Genomic DNA, 18,220 nt, shown 5'->3' with positions numbered 1-18,220 from the left:
CTGAGCATGATGACGACGGCGTGATAGCTTCAGAAACTGTTCCAGCTGTGACACAGAAGCTCAATTCAAAGGATGTGTTGTAAAGTTGTAGAAGTTGTAAAGTAAAAGACATGATGACATGTTCCTGATTCAAGACTGAGAGTCTACAGCCACGCCAGCAGCTCCGTGACACTGTGCTTTGAGCTAAATGCTAACACCGGCACGCTAACAATGACAATGCTAGCATGCTGATGTTTAGTGGGTACTATGTTTATCATGTTCTTTGTTTAAATTAAGTAGCTTAGCATGCTAGCATTTGCTAATTAGCACTAAAAACAAAGAACTGAGGCAGATGGGAGTGTCATTAGCTTTGCAGGTATTTTGCCATCAACCAAATTATGAGACAAAATGAAATTTTGACCTGATAATGGCGCTAAAATGAAAAGTTTCATGGTAATCCATTCAATGGATGTCTAAACCTTTCACTGGCGCTTCAGGGGAAAGTCAGTGGATCAGCTGCTCCTATTGTTCAAACGTTTCTGAGGTATACTGCTGACAGACAGGCGAAGTCACAAACAAGGGTGGAGACAAAACCTCTTTGGTAATCGTCCCAAACAGACATATGTAGGACACAGCGGGCATCCCTACCCTCCATTGAGCGTGGGCGTCAGTCCAAACAGGGTGCACAGTCCCACAGACATGAGCAGAGAGCTGAGGACGGTCACCACAGCAGCCAGCGCCAGACCCCACTTCGACTTCACCATGTCGATCTTACCTGCAGGGAGGAAAGGACGCTTCTTTGAGGACGGGACACGACAGCTGACCACACAGCTGTTACATTAACAGACTCAGCATTTTGTTCTGTGTGCCAACAGTTTCATAAAAGAGCACAGCCGAGCGTTGCCAAAACATGCCAGTTCATGAAATCTGAAATTTCAAAAGAGATTTGATTTAGCCAACAGTGGAGCAAGAAACTCAAAGAGGAATTTAGGACTGAGGAAAAATTATTTCAGTATTAGTATCTTAAAAATGTAATAACCTTTAAAACACTGAGCTTGAGTAAATGTTTCTGATTAATCAAGAAAAATTTAAACGTTTTCTTCTTTAGCCTTAAAAACTGAAGGTTTCCATTCAAACATTAAGTCTGAAAACTTGCATTGTAAAGATATAAAGGAGGCACATTTTATAGCTGTGCCGGCGAAAAGAGAAAAAAATGAGTAATCTTGAAAAATTTAAAATCTATCTAATCTTAACAACAGTTATGATCACAAGAAAAGAAAAGAAAAGAAAAGAAAAGAAAAGAAAAGAAAAGAAAAGAAAAGAAAAGAAGTCTAACAAGGTGCCAAATCTGTAAGTAATCAGCTTGAGTGTGAATATTGAGTTTTGTGTACCGTGTGAGTGTGTGTGTGTGTGTGTGTGTGTGTGTTTTGTGAACTAATGTTTGTACTGGCGCTGGGTTGGCCGGCAGCGCTCTCACAGCGGTGTGTGTGCTGTTGATTATCCCTGCACCAGACAGGAGCAGCGCTGGCACACAAACACACGTGCGCACACAAAGCAGAAAACAGACAACTGTCTGGATCTTTGGCACATTTCAAAGATTAAGCGTGCTAGGTGTGCAAACAAGGCAAAAACAAAGCAAGCCAGAGGGAAAAGCTGCGGTGGACGGACGGGGCAGAGCAGACAGGCGGGGAGTCGCACTGACGTGTGGAGAAGTAGATGTAGGCGAAAAGGATGATGTAGGTGGTGACGAGGGGGATGAGCTCGGCAATGCCGATCTCCTCTTTGAAGTGGACGTGGACCATGTGGTCATCCCTCAGGCTGCAGTTGGCTGACGGGTGGAGCTGCTTCAGACGGGCCCGCAGGCTGCCCAGGAACCTGAATACACACAGAGGTTAAGATCAGCAGCAGCGGCGCAAAAGACACATCCCACGACCTGATTCATGGTACAAAAGTGCTGTAAGGAAGCGGATGGTGGGTATCCTCCATCTAAAGAGTTTATTGGACCAGTAAACACTTCTTCCTGTCAGGCAGTTAGCGGTTCTGTCTCAACAGAAGCTCAGTCAAGGCATCCAAAACTTAACTTAAACTTTTGGGTCAATCTAAAAAAACTAATCTGAACCAGCGGCTGTAGAATTTGCATTATAGCTGTTTATTTGATGCCATAGCATGAAAAGAACGATATGAAAGATAAACTAAACGTACTCTTCAAAGAAGAAACAATGTGATTTTAAATCATTTTATTTTCCACTCACCCTGCATCGTAGCTGGACAGCACTACAGTGATCGTGTACGTCACCACCCTCTTCCTGTTGTAGTGACTGACCCCCGTGTACTTCCCAGGGACGCCAAACAGCAGGTCTAAAACACACATAGCAGAGCACATCAGTGTCAATCATGATCACGTCCAGCTGTAGCGACTGATAAACAGGAAGACATTCACACTCCAACGTCCAAGTATTCACCTCCTGAGGTACACACTGAAATCTGTCTGCCATTACAGTGTGCCCCCCCCCCCCCCCCCCATGTCAGTCTGACATGAGCTCACTGCCAGCAGGACTATCAGTCTGACTGTGTCTGGCAGCCGGGCTGTCCTTGACTCCAGCTCCAGAATAAGCTTCCCACCTGTAAATCACTGGAGCTGGAAGGTGAGGCAGAACGCTGAGCAGGCTTGGACCAGTCAGGGAGGGTGATTTGGTTCACTGTGTCAATGGGTAAAGTTTAGCAGAGCGCTCAATAAGTTCCCAAGGAATGAAACTGCTTGTTCCCGGTCAATATGAAAGCTGCTTAGTTTTCTGATACCACTAATCCCCCGCTCGCCACCTCCCTGCAATTACTCCTGCTGAATGATGGCAGGCTTGTTGCAACAAGGCGGTCAGACTCTCAAAGCCTCTGAATAAACTCTGCTCCTGTATTTTGCACCTTCATGTGGCCTTTTAAACAACCACACCAGCCATCACCTTGATATGGTAACACTGTTATAATTACTACGAATCATATAAGATGGAAATTTCTGTGTCAAAGATGCTCGGCATACATTCAGACACGCCATCAACAAGGAGACTGGCAGCCTGCATCAGACTGCGAAATGCATTTTACTGTCAGATTTGATTTGGTGAATCATAGCGGGACAAAACAGGAAGAGCAGAAACCACGAAGAGCACAGCACTCTTGCAGCACAAAAAAAACTAAAAGCTTCAGAAATCAAAGGCTTTTCTAGAAATGAACAAATGGTGAAGCAGTCAAAGAGCAATGAAAGCAATTACTATACTATCAGCTCTTAAGCAGCATTCATAAAAAGCTGATGCTGAAATCATGTAGGCTGCAATGCTGTGATGAAAAGTCTGAAGAACCAGCGAACGACTGAACTGACATATTTTCCATTCAATCAGTCCACTTTAGGGGTAGAGGCATGAGGCCATTAGAAACACTGCACACAGGAGCAGCTGACAGGCCACAACCACACGTCAACTTATAATTTCATCATGCTGAAACGACACCAGGAGGGTCTGGGTGAGTCAAAGAAATCTGGTTTCAGCTCCACCGAATGATCTAAAGCCGACTGAACGTCTACTAGCTTCTCCGCCACTCCCTCCGAGTCCTCCTCACGCCTACCTCGCAGCGTGGCCGACGTGTGCAGGCCCTTGGGTTCATGTTTCTGGATGGTCTTGAGGAGATCGGGGTCCGAGTCGAACAGCTCCCGCTGGTTCTGCCAGTAGTTGCCGGGAGAAAGGAGCAGGCAGCCGTGCTCCGGCAGCACCGACTGCATCCGCCGCAACCCTGGAAACAGGTCTGTCACCTGGAGACACAGCGTCTCCAGACTACGAAGCCCAGAGCTGACAGAGGACAGAGGAGGAGGAGTTGATGTTAAATAAGCTCACAGATACCAAAGACACCTCAAGTGACCCTGATCTGTCAATTACCGATTCATTTAACAGCATAACTGAACATTAATAAGACATTGGAAGCTGTAGTTTCACTCATGGGAAACAGTCCTGCATTTGAACAGACTTCATTTACATCATCTGCACTGTACAACTTGGAAGCAAAACACGAGACTGTCCTTTGAACGGTATCAGTGCTCGGCACAGTGCAGCTGTCCAACAAACAGAGGGCCAGAACACAGCACGTGTCCGACCTTGAAGTTTACAACGGATCGATGGCTCAGTTCGCGTTGTTTCCAGTCCACAGCTTTTTCACACACGTTTTTCTTCCTTTCTCTCAAGCCTAAGGCAAAGCAGTTTCATGTCGGTTCATGTCTTCACTTAACGTCTTGGGTGACGTGTACCACGAAAGGCGGCCGTGTTTACCTTCACCGCTCCAGTAAAAATAAGCCTAAAACGCAGAGTCACTGCAAGAGCTGCAGTCATTGAGCAATAGAAGTCTGAACACACTGAAGGAGAGTGTTTGTTTTTTTGCTCATAGGTGCTTGCAGATGGTTATATCTGGGACTGGAAAACACAAAGGGACCAGAGAATGAAGCCTTACCCAAGTTCAACAAAAACTGTTAAAAGTACCACTGAAACTGAAGATTTTCGTGTTTTCTCTAAAGGTGTATTTAGGCAAAGCCGGTTTACTGAAAAGAACGAGCATCTGGTTTGCCATTTAGCACTGCGCGTGTGTGTGTGGGTGTGTGTGTTCACCTGTCAGAGTGGACGTGGTTGCGGATCTCATCCAGCAGGCTAAAGGCTTGACCCAGCGGCGACCGAAAGACGTCCACTGGCACCAGGCTGCTGTCCCACGGAGACACCGCCGCCTTCACCAACACCTGCTGGATGTAGGCAACCGGAGGGCCGCGGTACTATAGCACACACACACACACACACACACACACAGGGACACACAAACATGCAGTGAAGCCACATTAGCGGGCAGGATTCATCTTTCAGATCATAACTACTGTTAGGATGGGAGCTTCAGGGCATTTAATCATTCGCAACTGGACTTTGTCAGTTTGTCTTGGAAGACGTTTCGCCTCTCATCCGAGCAGGCTTCATCAGTTCATGCGCACCAGACTAGATAGGACAGCTCTAGTCAGACTAGAGCTGTCCTGTCTGTCCAAAGTCCAGTTGCGAATGATTAAATGCCCTGAAGCTTACAATGACCTGGATGAATGACAATATTCACAGGCATATTAGGATGGGAATTAGGATTCAAACCTGATGAATGAATGAGGTTAAAGGAATTAGAAAAAGTGGCTGTCGTGCACTAAACATGGTGGGATGTATAGAAACACGTGTGCTTTCTCTCCTCCTACCCAGTCGGGCCGTTCTCCGAGGTCTCCCTGGGGCACATGGGAAGGGACGCTGTAGTCTCGCACCCCTGTGGTGAACTCCACAGGACCCGTCCCAGGCAGGGGAAGCCTCAATAACGGATAGCTGGGAGAGGGAGGGAGGAGGGGGGGGCCACAGGGTACATAATAGATATGAAACACAAGAGTGAGAATGACTGAACCCCTCAAAGAGAGCTGATTTGATCTGTTTGAATGCTTTGAACAGCGTTTCAAGGAAATCCCATTCAACTGATATTCCACCTGGATAATGTTAGAAATTATGGCTGCAATTGATCATCATAAATCACAAATATCACGTATTTTCTAAGTAATTCAAGTCGGTAGACTGCATTTATATGGTGCTTTTCCAGTTTGTTTCCATAGATATTGACAAACAATAAATGAGTAACACATGAATCCAAAGGCAGAAGTGGACAGGTAGAAATGAATGCTTGATGACGTGTCATGTTAAAGCCTCTGTATCAAGGTTTTATGACTTTATTACGTGTGTGTGTGTGTGTGTTCACTTTAGGGAACATAAAACCAGGGCCTCGAGCTTTCTTCCCAGATGAAGAGCTACCTGGAGAGACCCGCTCCCTCTTTCTCCTGGAAATGGGTGGGTCCTTACGAAACAAGTTCCCTTTGAGCACTAAAGCACTTACTTCTTCTGTCTGTGTATGTGTGTGTGTGTGTGTGTGTGTGTGTGTGTGTGTGTGTGTGTGTGTGTGTGTGTGTGTGTGTGTGTGTGTGTGGGCGTGCAGGGGCAGCAAGTTCATTTAGTATTGGGCAACCGTGACACATAGCTAACAGTCTGAGCTTTCAGAGGCAGGAGAGATGGACTGACAACACGACACAAAAACAGTGTCCTCCTGCCTGTGTCCTTCCTCTCTGCTTACTGTAAACCCACATCTCAGGATTAACAAAAACCAGTCCTTCTAAAACTACAATCGCGGGACAGAAAACTCGTAGCAGTCAAGCATCACTAAGCCGAAGGTGTCACGCTGACATTATTCAAGCATGATGTCATCATCAGCTTATACAACAGGCGGGAGAGGGATCCTTGAGAGAAGCCAACCACAGGGCTGTCCTCAAGACCAGGACAAGTCAAAGCCAGAGGAAAGGAGAGAGTTCGTTGTCTACATCTAACACCAAGACGAGCGTATAACACAGGTCTATTCAGAGCAGGTTTGACTCACACTGGAGATAAAAGAGCTGCCACACCGTTGGCAAAGACTCTGGTCTGCAGCGTAGTTCCTGATCCACTTCACTGATAAACCTGACTCACCTGAGAGATGTCAAATCTCTGAGGATTAATGAAGATCACCAAGTACAATGGGCTGACAGTAGCATGCTAGCACACAGAAGAAAAGGGCTTTAAATAGTCTGCAACGAGGCGGTGAGTTACTCTGGAGGGACATCTACACCTGTCCTGAGTACACTGCATGTGTGCGACTGCATGGTGGCATTATGGGCTTTACCAGTTTGTGATCCCAGGAGCCTCCAAACTGAGGGTGAGTGTCAGGAAAATGATCCTGAAGCCGAGGAGCAGGTGATAAAGTACCTCCTGAGTCACGGGTATTGATTGATCAATAACCTTATCAGCTTCTACGTGGACAGCGTCATTTTGTGCTGTTGCTTTGTACAAATATATACTTTCCTTTTAGAAATCTGCTTGTCAGTTGGATGGTAACCTCGCTCCACTCTCTGTTTTCCTCCCCCTCTCACCCTCCTCTCCGAGGTCACTGTACCTCCACAAAGGCCTCTTTTGTGTGGAGCCAGCCCCCCTCCTGACAGGCAGATGGAGGGACAGGCCTCCCATTCTCACAGGGCCATTTTCTCACAGCCCTCTGCTCTAAGTCCTGCCTTTAACATCCCCGTCCTCCAGCTCTTTTCTCTCGCTTCACCCCGGGTGGCGGTCAGTCGTCCATTTGCTCGGCACCCCTGCTGGAAGGTGCTGCGAGGACAGCGTGCAGCAGGTGCGAGTGTGTGCGTTTCAGATTGCTGAGGCTGTTTCACAATGCCTTTGCTGATGAAGCCAGGCCAACTCTCTGACCTATGTCCCCTCGTTTGACCGGAGATTTAGCAAGAGCAGCTATGCGTTAAGCGAATGTTTGTGTCGTGGCGTTGGCGGGGGGCTCTCATGTGTGTGCAGATGGCCGGTTCAGACGAGCTGAACTCTGTCAAATGGATGACGAGATGCTTCACTATCGCGCTTTAACGGAGCCTGCCTCTTCTCAGAGGTGTGGAGCCATGCATCCATCCCAACACCAGCCCCCTGTCCGTCCATCACAAACACAGAATCTCATGAGTATCAAACACTTGCTGGTTCAAGCGTGTTGTTCAACCACGTCAGAAAGGTACTTAAAGCTGTTCCAAATGTAAACACTCAACAAGAAGGAATGGTACAAGTAATAGATTAATCCTTAACTAATCTGGTGGCCTGATTGATTTTTTTATTCCCCTATCCTTACGTATCTATGGATTGCGAGCAGGCATACAGCTCACGGCACGTCTCTCACTGGAGGAAATTAATTCCCGATGAGCAAAAACAAGCCCTAAGCTTCTCCTGACGACGTTATCGCAGAAAATAACTGCAGGAAGCAGCCAAACACGATGAGCTCGAACAGAGAGCTGTCAGAGAAAAACACTTCCAAAAACCAGAAGGGAGAGAATGAGCGTGTGACGGACGACCAACAAAACAAATGTTGAATTTATGTTACGCTTGGGTTTCATGTTTTACTTAAACATCTTATAATCAGGGTTGTCTGACATACGATTGTTCTCCGTGTGAGTACTGAGTAAATCACAAGATCCTGAGTGACAAACCGACCACCATTTTCAGCTGGTCTCTCGTGGAAGGCACTCATGGAGTTACACTCATTTGTATACATGACAAGTGACAGAAAGAAGGGAAGCTCGTGTCATAAGGATCCTCTGCTCTGCTGCTGATCCAGGTGTTTTAATACGTCCCAAACACTCACAGTTTCTCCACAACAGAGAGAAATACACTGCTTCCATGTCACCTTATCGCATCCTGACAGCTCGAAAGCTCCACCACAAGTGGTGCATCTGCTGATTTATTGGCAGAGCAATAACTGAACAGTCAAGTCAGATTTCCCTGTTCACATTTTGAGTGTGTGTGCATTATATTTTCTACTAACGCTCCAAATTCCTTCCAGTCAAACAAACAGAAGTTCATCCAGCGTCTGAGCCGAGAAACACAAACACCAAACCAAGATGGAAAACACCTACCAGCAGGTGAGGATGCTGGCGGAGGTGAAGAGGATGATGGGTACTGGGTAGGAGGCACACAGCAGCCCGTGGCGGTAGAAGGCCGCCGAGATCTTCTCTCTCAGCTGCTCGCGCAGCGTCATCCTGGTGGGCGGGGTCAACTCCCGGCCATTGGGAAGCACTGCGCGGCCGAGGATGGAGCACCGCGGGGCATCCAGGGACCTGCTGGAGCCAGAGACGATACTTTAGCAGGTCATTTAAGAACTCGTCACAGGCGCTGGTTGATCTTTCACTGTAGTTCATGCTGTGTTGACCCTCACACATTCACCTGACAGTTGGTGGAAAAATGAGTTGCTATACTAAAACCATCAACCAGCAAATGTTTCGCACTCCTGCTTGATAAATGACAAATACAGCAATTATCAAAACTCCTGTCAATTCTGAAAATGTAGTGTGACACTTACACGCAGTGAGCTGTGCAGAAACCAGCAGCTGGTGAATAATTATAGGCCATGTTGACATCCCATGACTGTTCATCTATATCATTATTATTATATTTACATCACAGTTAGGGCTGAGAATAATAAACACATATGTGGGGGAAAACAACTGCAGCCTAAGGGTCATTTTTGTCAATATCTCCTTAAATCTCATCAGGAAAATCCCGTGTACACACACACAGACAAAGTCCAGCTGTTACAGAGAAGCTCTGTCCTGAACACGTAATTAGTTAAATTCTCCATGTGCTGCGCTGACGACAGGCACAAAGTGTTTTTCCTTTAGTCCGGCTCATACAGGAGTCACATGCGAGGCAGAACTCAAACACACAGTTCATTCACCGACGGAAAAGGTGCGGACACATTCCCACCAGTAGGAAATACACAACTCTGGCTGAGCGGCGGGACACATACATGTTGCATCGATCACACACAGATAAAGAACAACCACCAGGTTCCCTGTTAAGAGTCTTTTGTTAATACACTGCTATGAACTCAAGAAACAGCACGACTTAAGTACTTTCATTTTACACTGCGAAGCCCTGAAACCACACTGAACATAGTTATTTTATTAGGACTTTGAGTTTTGGGCTGTTGATCATAAAAAGCAATTTCAAGATGTCACCTTAGGCTCTGGGAAATTGTGATTTTTCACAATTTCTGTTCCATGATTAATTTATTAACCAAGAATGTAGTCATCAGATTAAGATAATGAAGGTCATTGTTGGTTTCAGCCCCAAAGCGTATGTTTACTGCCATGAACTGAGACACCACGATGCATCACCACGAGATGTGTGTGTCAAACAAAAACTTTTGGTTATATTTTACATTATAAGTTCCACTGAAATTGCTAATATTGCATTGTTGATCAGGCATACCCAATGCTACACACTGCACAGTATCATGGCTGCCAGCAGGCTGAACTCTGATTTCAGATTAACAATCAAAAGAAAAACATGAACTCTTTGCCTAACGGGCAGTTCACCTGACCTCAAACAAAACGGGATCCCTCAGTTTCCCATATCAACCCAATCTGCTGTTGACTTCTCTGCCCAATCTCAGCGTCTGTCTCTCTGTTTGCTCAGCAGAGGCGTTCAGCGCTGCCCATCGCTGTTTGTCGTTACACACCGCTTTTATCCAGTGTTCAACTGGCTGCCACAGTACACGCTGAAGCTGGATTTATGCAGTGCCTCGTTCTACTGACCGTTACCACCTGAACACCTCTCATGCCTAAGCTTCTCATCAGATTATTTGTTCCCCACGCCATAACACAACAACATAGCTCTGTCACATCGGCCGTTACGACACTGTCATACAAGTCTTCTACTGTTCTAAAACCATACCTGCTAATGGGAGACCAGGTTAGCTCTCTGACTCGTGTTTGCTTATGTCCTCTGAACGCAGCAGCGCTGGGTTTTTTAAGCTTAAGCGGTGCCTTGTGGTTAACATAGTGCTCCCCTCTTGACTCAGGCAGAGTGTGCGATTGCTTGGCTCGTCCTCCCGGGAGCAACGGAAACATTCCCTGGGAGGAATTCACCTCAGGAGTCTCTTGATCTGCTGTTATAAATACCCTATACAGTAAAAACAGCAACGTCCTCACAAGCTCGCACAATGGGCTCTGCAGAGGTCAAAAAGGGCTTTGAAGTAAAGCCTTTCTGCTCTCTGTTTCTGTCGGAAAGTCGACTCTCAGCCAGGTTCTGGTCCTGCTCACTGTCTTGTAAGGGAAAACTTTGAATGAATGCCTCCATCTCTCAGCTGTCTGCCCAGTCCGCTGCCTGTTGTGGTGTTACGTGGGTGTAGCAGCAAGACCTGATTTGGCAAAGGCTCAGCAGCATCTCCGTCAGTGAACTAATCCGGGATTGAGCCGATCGGAAACTCAACGAGCAGGGCTCAGGGCCTATGGCCACCCCCCACTGCTTCCCTCCTCTGTTTGGAGCGTGTAGGCAGGCGGTCTATCCTGTATTCTGCAGCACGCCAAGTCATTCACATCTCAAAAGCATGACAAAAAAGCAAAGAAGTTTGAGGGTGAAGCAAAACTTCACAACCAGAGCGGAAAATTAACACCAGCAACCGGCCGAGTGCAGGTACACTGTTGTTTCAGGCCGGTGAGTTTGTGTTCTCCTCAGCCGCTTTGGCAGCCAACCAGCAATTGTTTAGAAATCCTATTCAGTCTGGCCGGATTGTGTTTGCTAGGATACACCAGCTACTACAGATGAGGGAATAAAAATAACATTTCTGCTAAAACCGAACATACCACAAATAATTCTTCATGACACCAGCACGGAAAACGTCTCAGCTAAAAAACCCTGAGCTTTTGCGCATATGTGCCTGGCAACTAATAGTCTAACAAAGAGCAGTCTATACGACTCCCACGTGAGGAGCCAGCACACTTAGATGCAAATAAAAACACAGCTACAGACAGACAGACGCAGTGTTTCACATTATAAGCACAAATTCAGTTAGGGAGATCATTGCAGCTTAATTAGGAGGCCTGCGGATTAAGGTAGATTTATAAAGCTGTGAGACTGCAACTATGAGCAAAATGGTGCGCTGAGCTTATGCAGGACCTGTATCAAAGCTATTTCCAAACTAAGAAACCCTTCACTGGAGTGGGAGATTTTGAAAAAAAAAAAAAGCAAAAAATACCAGCTCACCTCTTTTCAACACTCCCTAAAATGCCCATCTTGAAGGCATCTCCTGGGCTTAGATATTCCAGTGGCATCACGAGCAACTTTCAGTATCAAGCAATTCATTTACTGAAAGTATTAAGCAAACGACTCAAAGTCCAAAACCACACCAATATCCACAAAAACAGCAGAGAGCTTCAGGCTGTGTCCATTTTCCATAGCATAACTGCATCAACATTTAATCCCATAGTTGCATAATGTGGAAGCACGCCGCTCTGATCAGTGACTCCCATTAGTCCTGTTGTAAATGTAGAGACAAGCAATGTGGATGAGCAGATTACTGCAACGCAGCCTTTTACATCCACAGCTGTTGACAAAAGAGGAAACTGCCTGTCAATCATTAACCATATAGTAATAATGAATGATGTGAATTAGGCAATCCATTTCAGCACAAGGATTTCTTTGTCTCTGACAAGCTCTTCAGAGGAGGGAGAAGAAAATGTTAATAGAGTTTAATTTGAATATTTTTATTATCTGCACCAGCCAGTTAACATGCACATACCTTTAACAGCATATTAACACTAGAGATCAGGTTAAAATAGCCAAAATGTTGAAATAGCTCACACCAAACACATGCACGAATGATGGGGCTGATGCAACCCTGTGGCAACATCACCTGCCAGGAAGAAGCTAGCACCATGGCTGCCACAGCCAGGACCACGGATGCCCAAGTGTGTCAAAAAGGCTCCAGGGTGGTCCTCAAATAAATAAAGTGTGGTTTCAGATTTATCAGGGTAGAATTTGACAAAATGTCAAGACAAGAGTTTGAGTAGGCCGTGACAGATGTCCTCTTCAGCAGACTTTCTGTACACATTTAGCTGCCCTTGTCACATTTACCACACAGCATTTGTCAACAGTCATGGCCTCCATAAACAATGCTATACTTTGACATGAGAAGCTATAGAACCAGAAACCACTGATCTGGTCCATGCAAATAACGACCTTATATATTACGTTGCCTGTCAAATTCCCCATGGTAAAACACAAATAAGCATCGGTTTGTCCTCCCTGGGAAAACGTACGAGTCCCTGTTCAGCAACCTGCCGTCAAGGTGTCAACTGACAAGCTAGCTCATATACAGTGACGCTAGTAACAACAGCTAGCTAACGTTAGCTACCACTGTCTCGCGGGGTGTATATAATTTTCAGTATATAACACTAATTTAAAACTTTGTGGTAATAGTCGGAATTGAATACTAACACTCAAGTTTCATTTGGGTTTCAGTTAATTGACCGAAACAAAATTTGTGGATAGTAGAAGTTAACGACAAACCCAGTAACTGTCTTGCTAACGTTACCTGAGTGCGTGACTGAGTTGATCTCTCGCATTAACCGCACTCCATAACCACATTTTCAAAAGTGTAGAGACCAAATTTACGCAATTCAGAGTCATGTCTTATGTACACGGTCACAGCTACATATACCCATCCAGGTGTAGCGTTAATCTCAAAGGTTGTACCTTTTGTGTACCTGTAGACAACTTGTGATGGCACCAAGCTAAAGGCTAACATGCATAGCTAGCAGGCGCCTAGCTACCTCCTCAATGAACCCAGTGAACCTGATCAATATGTATTTGACCAATTACCTAGAAAAGCTTGTGGTAAACAAAAAATGGATCACACATGCCACGAAGGGGTGGCGTTGCCAACTTCACATTAGCAGGGCTGTCATTGTGTAAGAATAGTTAGTAGCCAACAACGCTGCCAAATAACCAAATTAATGCTAAAGTTAGCTTGCTTAGCACGGTGACGATGTTAAGATGTACAATATGGTTTGCGATGTCCGGGGCTCACATGAGATTTAGAGAAATAAAACTGATACGTGTGAGCCCAGCAACGGCACCCACGCTGCTGTGGCCATAACAACGCTCAGCGGCTAACATTAAGTCATTACACAATTCATGAGCTCCCATGCTTTCTTCCGCCACGGAGCTAACTTTCACAGCGTTGCTAACGACTTATAGCTTAACTGTTCCCACACTTGCCTGAACAAACTTCACAGATTCCCAAATATGTCTGCTGCTGTGGTCCTCCTGGGTAAACTGGCGAGCAACCTCCGCGTTATTCCTTTAATTTGGAAATGAGCTAAAGGTGAACTTGTATGCCCCGTACGTGACGCCGACATGCAGCAGTGTTTCCAAACTGGTTGTCAAATCCCGGAGAGACCTCTCCACTTCGACCTCTCACCCTGCGGATGGAGCGCAGGGACAGGGCGACCTCTAGTGGGCGCAGACAACGACAACGTTTTCCACGGTTTTATTCCATTTTATTTAAACATTCAGCGACAGCTCCAAACACCTACAGTACCTGTGAGCAGTGCAGTAGAGCAGTTTAACTATCAGGCATTCATTTTCATTAACCATCACAAATGTAAATGGATGCAATTATACATCACCTGCTGTAAACACACAAAAACTGATTCACCTACTGACCGAATATTGACAACCTATCTGTTGTCACATCTTCAACAGCCTCATAATCAGACTGAACTGGTCTTTTGTTTGCAAAGTGAGCCATGCTTCAGAGGTCTATCAGCTGACGTCCTTCCTCCAGACAGCCTGGGGTCCAGACTGAGTCCTTCACACCATCGAGCATCCAAATGTACTGCCTGGCCATGGATGGTACATTCGTTGGGTTCACCAACCACTTTGGCAGCCAAACAACCAACATTTGTGTAGCGCGAATAGTCAGTTGTCACATTTAAGAGACAGAAAAAGGCAAACCAGGAGGTTGAACCGCATAACTAAAGAACAGCACTGGATGTCCCAGGAGCAAAGAAGGAGGCTCCTTTATCGTGGACCTTGTACTGAAAGAGTTTCTTCTGTGTGTACTGTCCATCACCTTGTCTCCTCCTCCAACACACTTCCACCTGAAAACAAAAAACACTTGACAGACCAGACCAGCAACACATCATCGAGTACCAATCACCAAGGCCAGAGCCCATTTTGGTGGAAAGAATCGTGTTTTTCATGAGAGAGAAACAAAAAGACAGTTGACATAATTGTCTGATTAATCAGTGAAATGATCAAAAACAAATTAACTGGTGACCAATTTGATAACTGCACTTTGAATATTTTGTATGTAGAAGAAAATATGTTGAATCAGAATCAGAAATACTGTACACACCTGCCCGTGTATGTCCCTGCAGAAGCCAGTAGGGAGACCCTGTACGTGAAGAGTGAGGCTACACTGGTGGGTCAGGCCCTTCAGAAGTCTCTCTGAGCCTTCATCATCTCCATCGTCCTCCTCTTCTTCCCCATCACAGCGTGCCAGCATCACCACATTGCCCTGCAGTCACAGTCAAAGTCATGGCGATTAGTTTTTATTAGATCTGTTCACTTCATCCAATCATCTTTACTAAAACAAAACTCAAATGAAAGCTAATTCAAGATGGCGGGGACATTTTGACCAAGTGAGCTGCAGCTTTTATTTAACACAGCCCAGAGAAAGCGATACAATCGTGCTTCGACAGTGAGAATCTAACCTGTAGCTGCGAGCAGACGGCGGCTCTGCAGTAGTGACTGAAGTCCAACACAGCTCCGACGCTCACCCCCAGACTCAGCAGCACACTGAGGTCATCCACCAGCAACACCGGGGGTCCCCACTCCTCTGCACCATCTGCCTGCTCTCCACCGCCACCAGTACTGCACATACTGGACCGGACAAACTCATACAGACTCCTCAGACCGACAGAAGGATCCCTGAGGAGAGACGACACGAGGGAGAAATGAGAGAAGCAACGAAGTTAGACTGGCAAATGTGTGTCGTTTTTATAGGATTCTTACATAAGTACAAAGTGAAGAAACCTTCATATTGTGTTACATATTGATATGTTGGAGACAAAATTTGAGAATAGTTCAAAAATGTAATACTGTTGGATTGATAATCCAGATGGATACACTCAAGTAATTTGATTATAGCAAAGTTTGTCTTCGTGGTGGTTTCAAAGAGATGTGACAGGTGACTTGTTTGCACCTGAGGAAGTCCATGGCTTGACTTCCTGTGTTGCTTTCTCGAGGAATCAAAACAGACAGTGACTCCTTCAGTCCCTCCAAGTAAACCAGCTGCCCTTTTTCCTTTGCTTGCGCTAAGCTTACACCCTGACGACAAAGACGCACACAGATACACACAGGTTCAGTGTCATCACATCAGCATTTGACTGGCCGTAACACACATTATTTGTCGACTTTTTAATGCTCATCTGGTGTTCGATTTCTGATTTTTTCCAATTCCTGTGAACTGCAATGACTTATCAATACAGAAGTGGTGACAAAAATGAAAAGAAACAGGATTGGAAGTGTGTTTTAAAGGAGAAAGACATGATGCCTAACACATATGATTCAGCTGAAGGAGTAAAATATTACACTGCCTGCAACATAAAATGTTAGCTTTTCCCGTCACGAGGCCTCAAATAACTTCAGGTGAGGATGTTAAATGAGAATACAGCACAGGGGCATCAGAGGAGACTCACCAGTCTCTGGCTGACTGCACTGTAATGATTGAAGGACTGTACCAGACCCAGGAAGCACACTTTGCAGCGAGCTGAAACAGAAAAAGAGAGTTCAGCTAAATACACTACATCACACCTGAATTAACTGTTTCTCTCAGTTTGGCAACAGGTAATAACTCACCTCGTAAGTACAAAGAGAGGAAGTGGTGAATGAGGAAGGAGGCATCACTCCGTCTGTCTGAGACCAGGATAAATTCTCCCTGTAGGTTGAAGATGCAAATTTGACGATAAAGAAGTGTGAATGCCGGATTATTTGCGGCTAACGTTGCATTGCTGCTACATGCCGCTGCGGATACAAGAGGAACTCACACGTTAGCACGTAAGACAGTGTGTTACATCGTAATACAGCAGTGTGTGAAGTTATAGTTCATATCACCATGCTAGACAAATAAAAAGAAAATGTTAGCCCCTCACCTGTGTGAAGCTGTCAGGAGAGGTGTTCAAGATGCTGTTGAGCTCTGTAAACATAGCTAACCGTGCTAGCTAATCTAACTGCAAATAATATCAGTTTAACAGTTTGTATGCGAGCTAAAATATCGTGATAAAATAGGAGTTGTTAGCGGGAATAGATCTCAAAATTTGTCTTGTAAATTCACAGGTTAAAAAGTAACGTCAGAGATTTTACTTGAAATCATAGTTTGACAGCTTTGCTCTCCGCTAGCTGCTGTGCTAAAATCAAGTAGCGTGTTACCAAAGATGAGTGAAAACAAATGAAGAGGTCTCACTCTGCACCTTAAAAACGTCATTTGGACCACGAAGAAGCCCTTTGTAGCGGCTTACTGCTGCATGAAAATCTCACGTTCCAGAATAATTAGTACTACTTTTATGCAACTTTACAACTCAAAACAAAGATTGAAGACTGAATTGTAGATTATCACGGAGTTTCTCTTTAGAAACAAACCGCCTCAGGTCTAAGACAGCTTGGTCTCCACTGTGACAGCTATGTATGTGCATTCGATAGACGATCTTTGATAACACATGGCGACTTCTTCGAGGTGTTTGTTGAAGACACCGCCTCCTGCTGGTGATGGCGTGTTAATGAGTAATAGTAGCAGTTGTAGTAATAGTAGTAGTAGTGATATAAGCATTGTTATTAGTATCATTAGAAACACAAGTTTCATGCAGGAATAAATTCAGCAGCAGTTAGATGAATATAAGAAAAGGATCATCTTTCAAAGTCTGTTTATTGTTGCACTTTAAATTAGATTTTTTTTTTTTTTTTTTTTTTAATTAATGCACTTTAGCATCCAAACATGACTCAAGTGAGAATTAACATTGCTGTAAAAATGTTTCTGTAATACTTAATTAAGAAAAACTGAGACTGTCTAAGTGCATTGGTTAATATTTTCCTGTTATTTCTATTATTACTCTCTAATCTGTCTGTTTGCATCCACTGCAGGAGTCTCTTCCACGCTGACCCTGAAAAAGACAATAATAATGTCATCATTTTCATAGGAATAGATTAATTCTATGCAGAGGTTATGAAGCAGGAATTCTCACCTTATGTCAGGATACATGTTAAAACACCAAAGAGAGGATGGTTGCACTTAATCAGCTGAATTGAGGTTTGCATGTGTCTGCAGCACAACTCTTTAAGAAGACATCAGCATGACAGAATATTAAGATAAACATTTTGAAATTTCAGAGAAGAATATTTGCAGTTTGTCTCTCTGTCAGAAATATGAGAGGTTATTTTCCAAGTGAGATCAGCATCCAGTCATTCTGTAGTAGAAGATGCTATTTATGAAGAAGCATTTATCAGGAAATTCTCAATAAGCTCAAACCTGAGGTTTCTTACCTGATACTTATTCAGTCCGTCAATTGAAACCTTCAGTGTTGATCATATGTTATTGCAGGGTTAAACAAATTATAAGCTCTGCCGCCTCAAATATAGACATAAGAGCACCTGTTGTCATATAAATATTTTATCGTCTATTCTTGATGCTCAGTGGCAACAACAGGCGTGTGGCTCTGCATCGAATACAGAAGCAGAAAACCTCTCTTCAGTGTGATCAAACTCAGGCAGGTTCATGTAAGTCATCCATCTTA

General features: G+C 44.8%; 2 protein-coding genes across 3 annotated transcripts in view; both read right to left on the bottom strand.

The window, feature by feature from the left end:
* scap (SREBF chaperone) overlaps window positions 1-13,805 on the bottom strand; it is a 32,154-nt gene extending 18,349 nt beyond the window's left edge. The window contains exons 1-8 of one of the 2 annotated variants that reach the window (XM_070965542.1): window positions 13,647-13,805; window positions 8,501-8,701; window positions 5,234-5,354; window positions 4,620-4,777; window positions 3,592-3,812; window positions 2,232-2,337; window positions 1,682-1,854; window positions 628-754 (exon numbers count right to left, since the gene is read on the bottom strand). In XM_070965542.1, the coding sequence (XP_070821643.1) occupies window positions 628-754; window positions 1,682-1,854; window positions 2,232-2,337; window positions 3,592-3,812; window positions 4,620-4,777; window positions 5,234-5,354; window positions 8,501-8,622 (1,028 nt within the window). In that variant the 5' untranslated portion in view covers window positions 8,623-8,701; window positions 13,647-13,805. Of the gene's footprint in view, window positions 1-627; window positions 755-1,681; window positions 1,855-2,231; window positions 2,338-3,591; window positions 3,813-4,619; window positions 4,778-5,233; window positions 5,355-8,500; window positions 8,705-10,319; window positions 10,736-13,646 lie in introns of those variants that run through there. The other variant, XM_070965540.1, reaches the window with a different exon arrangement.
* Window positions 13,806-13,909: 104 nt separating this feature from the next.
* elp6 (elongator acetyltransferase complex subunit 6) lies at window positions 13,910-16,869 on the bottom strand. The gene is made up of 7 exons (XM_070966506.1): window positions 16,586-16,869; window positions 16,293-16,371; window positions 16,133-16,203; window positions 15,637-15,761; window positions 15,146-15,362; window positions 14,788-14,949; window positions 13,910-14,530 (listed from the first exon to the last, which is right to left on the bottom strand). The coding sequence occupies exons 1-7, from the start codon at window positions 16,637-16,639 to the stop codon at window positions 14,405-14,407; spliced, it is 834 nt and encodes a 277-aa protein (XP_070822607.1). The 5' UTR covers window positions 16,640-16,869; the 3' UTR covers window positions 13,910-14,404.
* Between the last annotated feature and the right edge of the window lie 1,351 nt (window positions 16,870-18,220).

Source organism: Chaetodon trifascialis, chromosome 7 (genome assembly GCF_039877785.1).
Source record: "Chaetodon trifascialis isolate fChaTrf1 chromosome 7, fChaTrf1.hap1, whole genome shotgun sequence".
Taxonomy (NCBI): Eukaryota; Metazoa; Chordata; class Actinopteri; order Chaetodontiformes; family Chaetodontidae; genus Chaetodon; species Chaetodon trifascialis.
The sequence above is the reverse complement of the archived record's forward strand: the minus strand, read 5'-3'. Positions and strand labels throughout refer to the sequence as shown.

What these genes read in the sequence shown, in the direction of transcription:
- elp6 (XM_070966506.1), bottom strand. Translation starts at nt 16,639, where the DNA reads ATGTTTACAGAGCTCAACAGCATCTTGAACACCTCTCCTGACAGCTTC. An exon ending in GTGCAGTCAGCCAGAGACTG is followed by an intron (nt 15,762 to 16,132) that starts GTGAGTCTCCTC and finishes CTTTGTCGTCAG; the next exon opens with GGTGTAAGCTTAGCGCAAGC. An exon ending in GCAGGGACATACACGGGCAG is followed by an intron (nt 14,531 to 14,787) that starts GTGTGTACAGTA and finishes TTTTGTTTTCAG; the next exon opens with GTGGAAGTGTGTTGGAGGAG.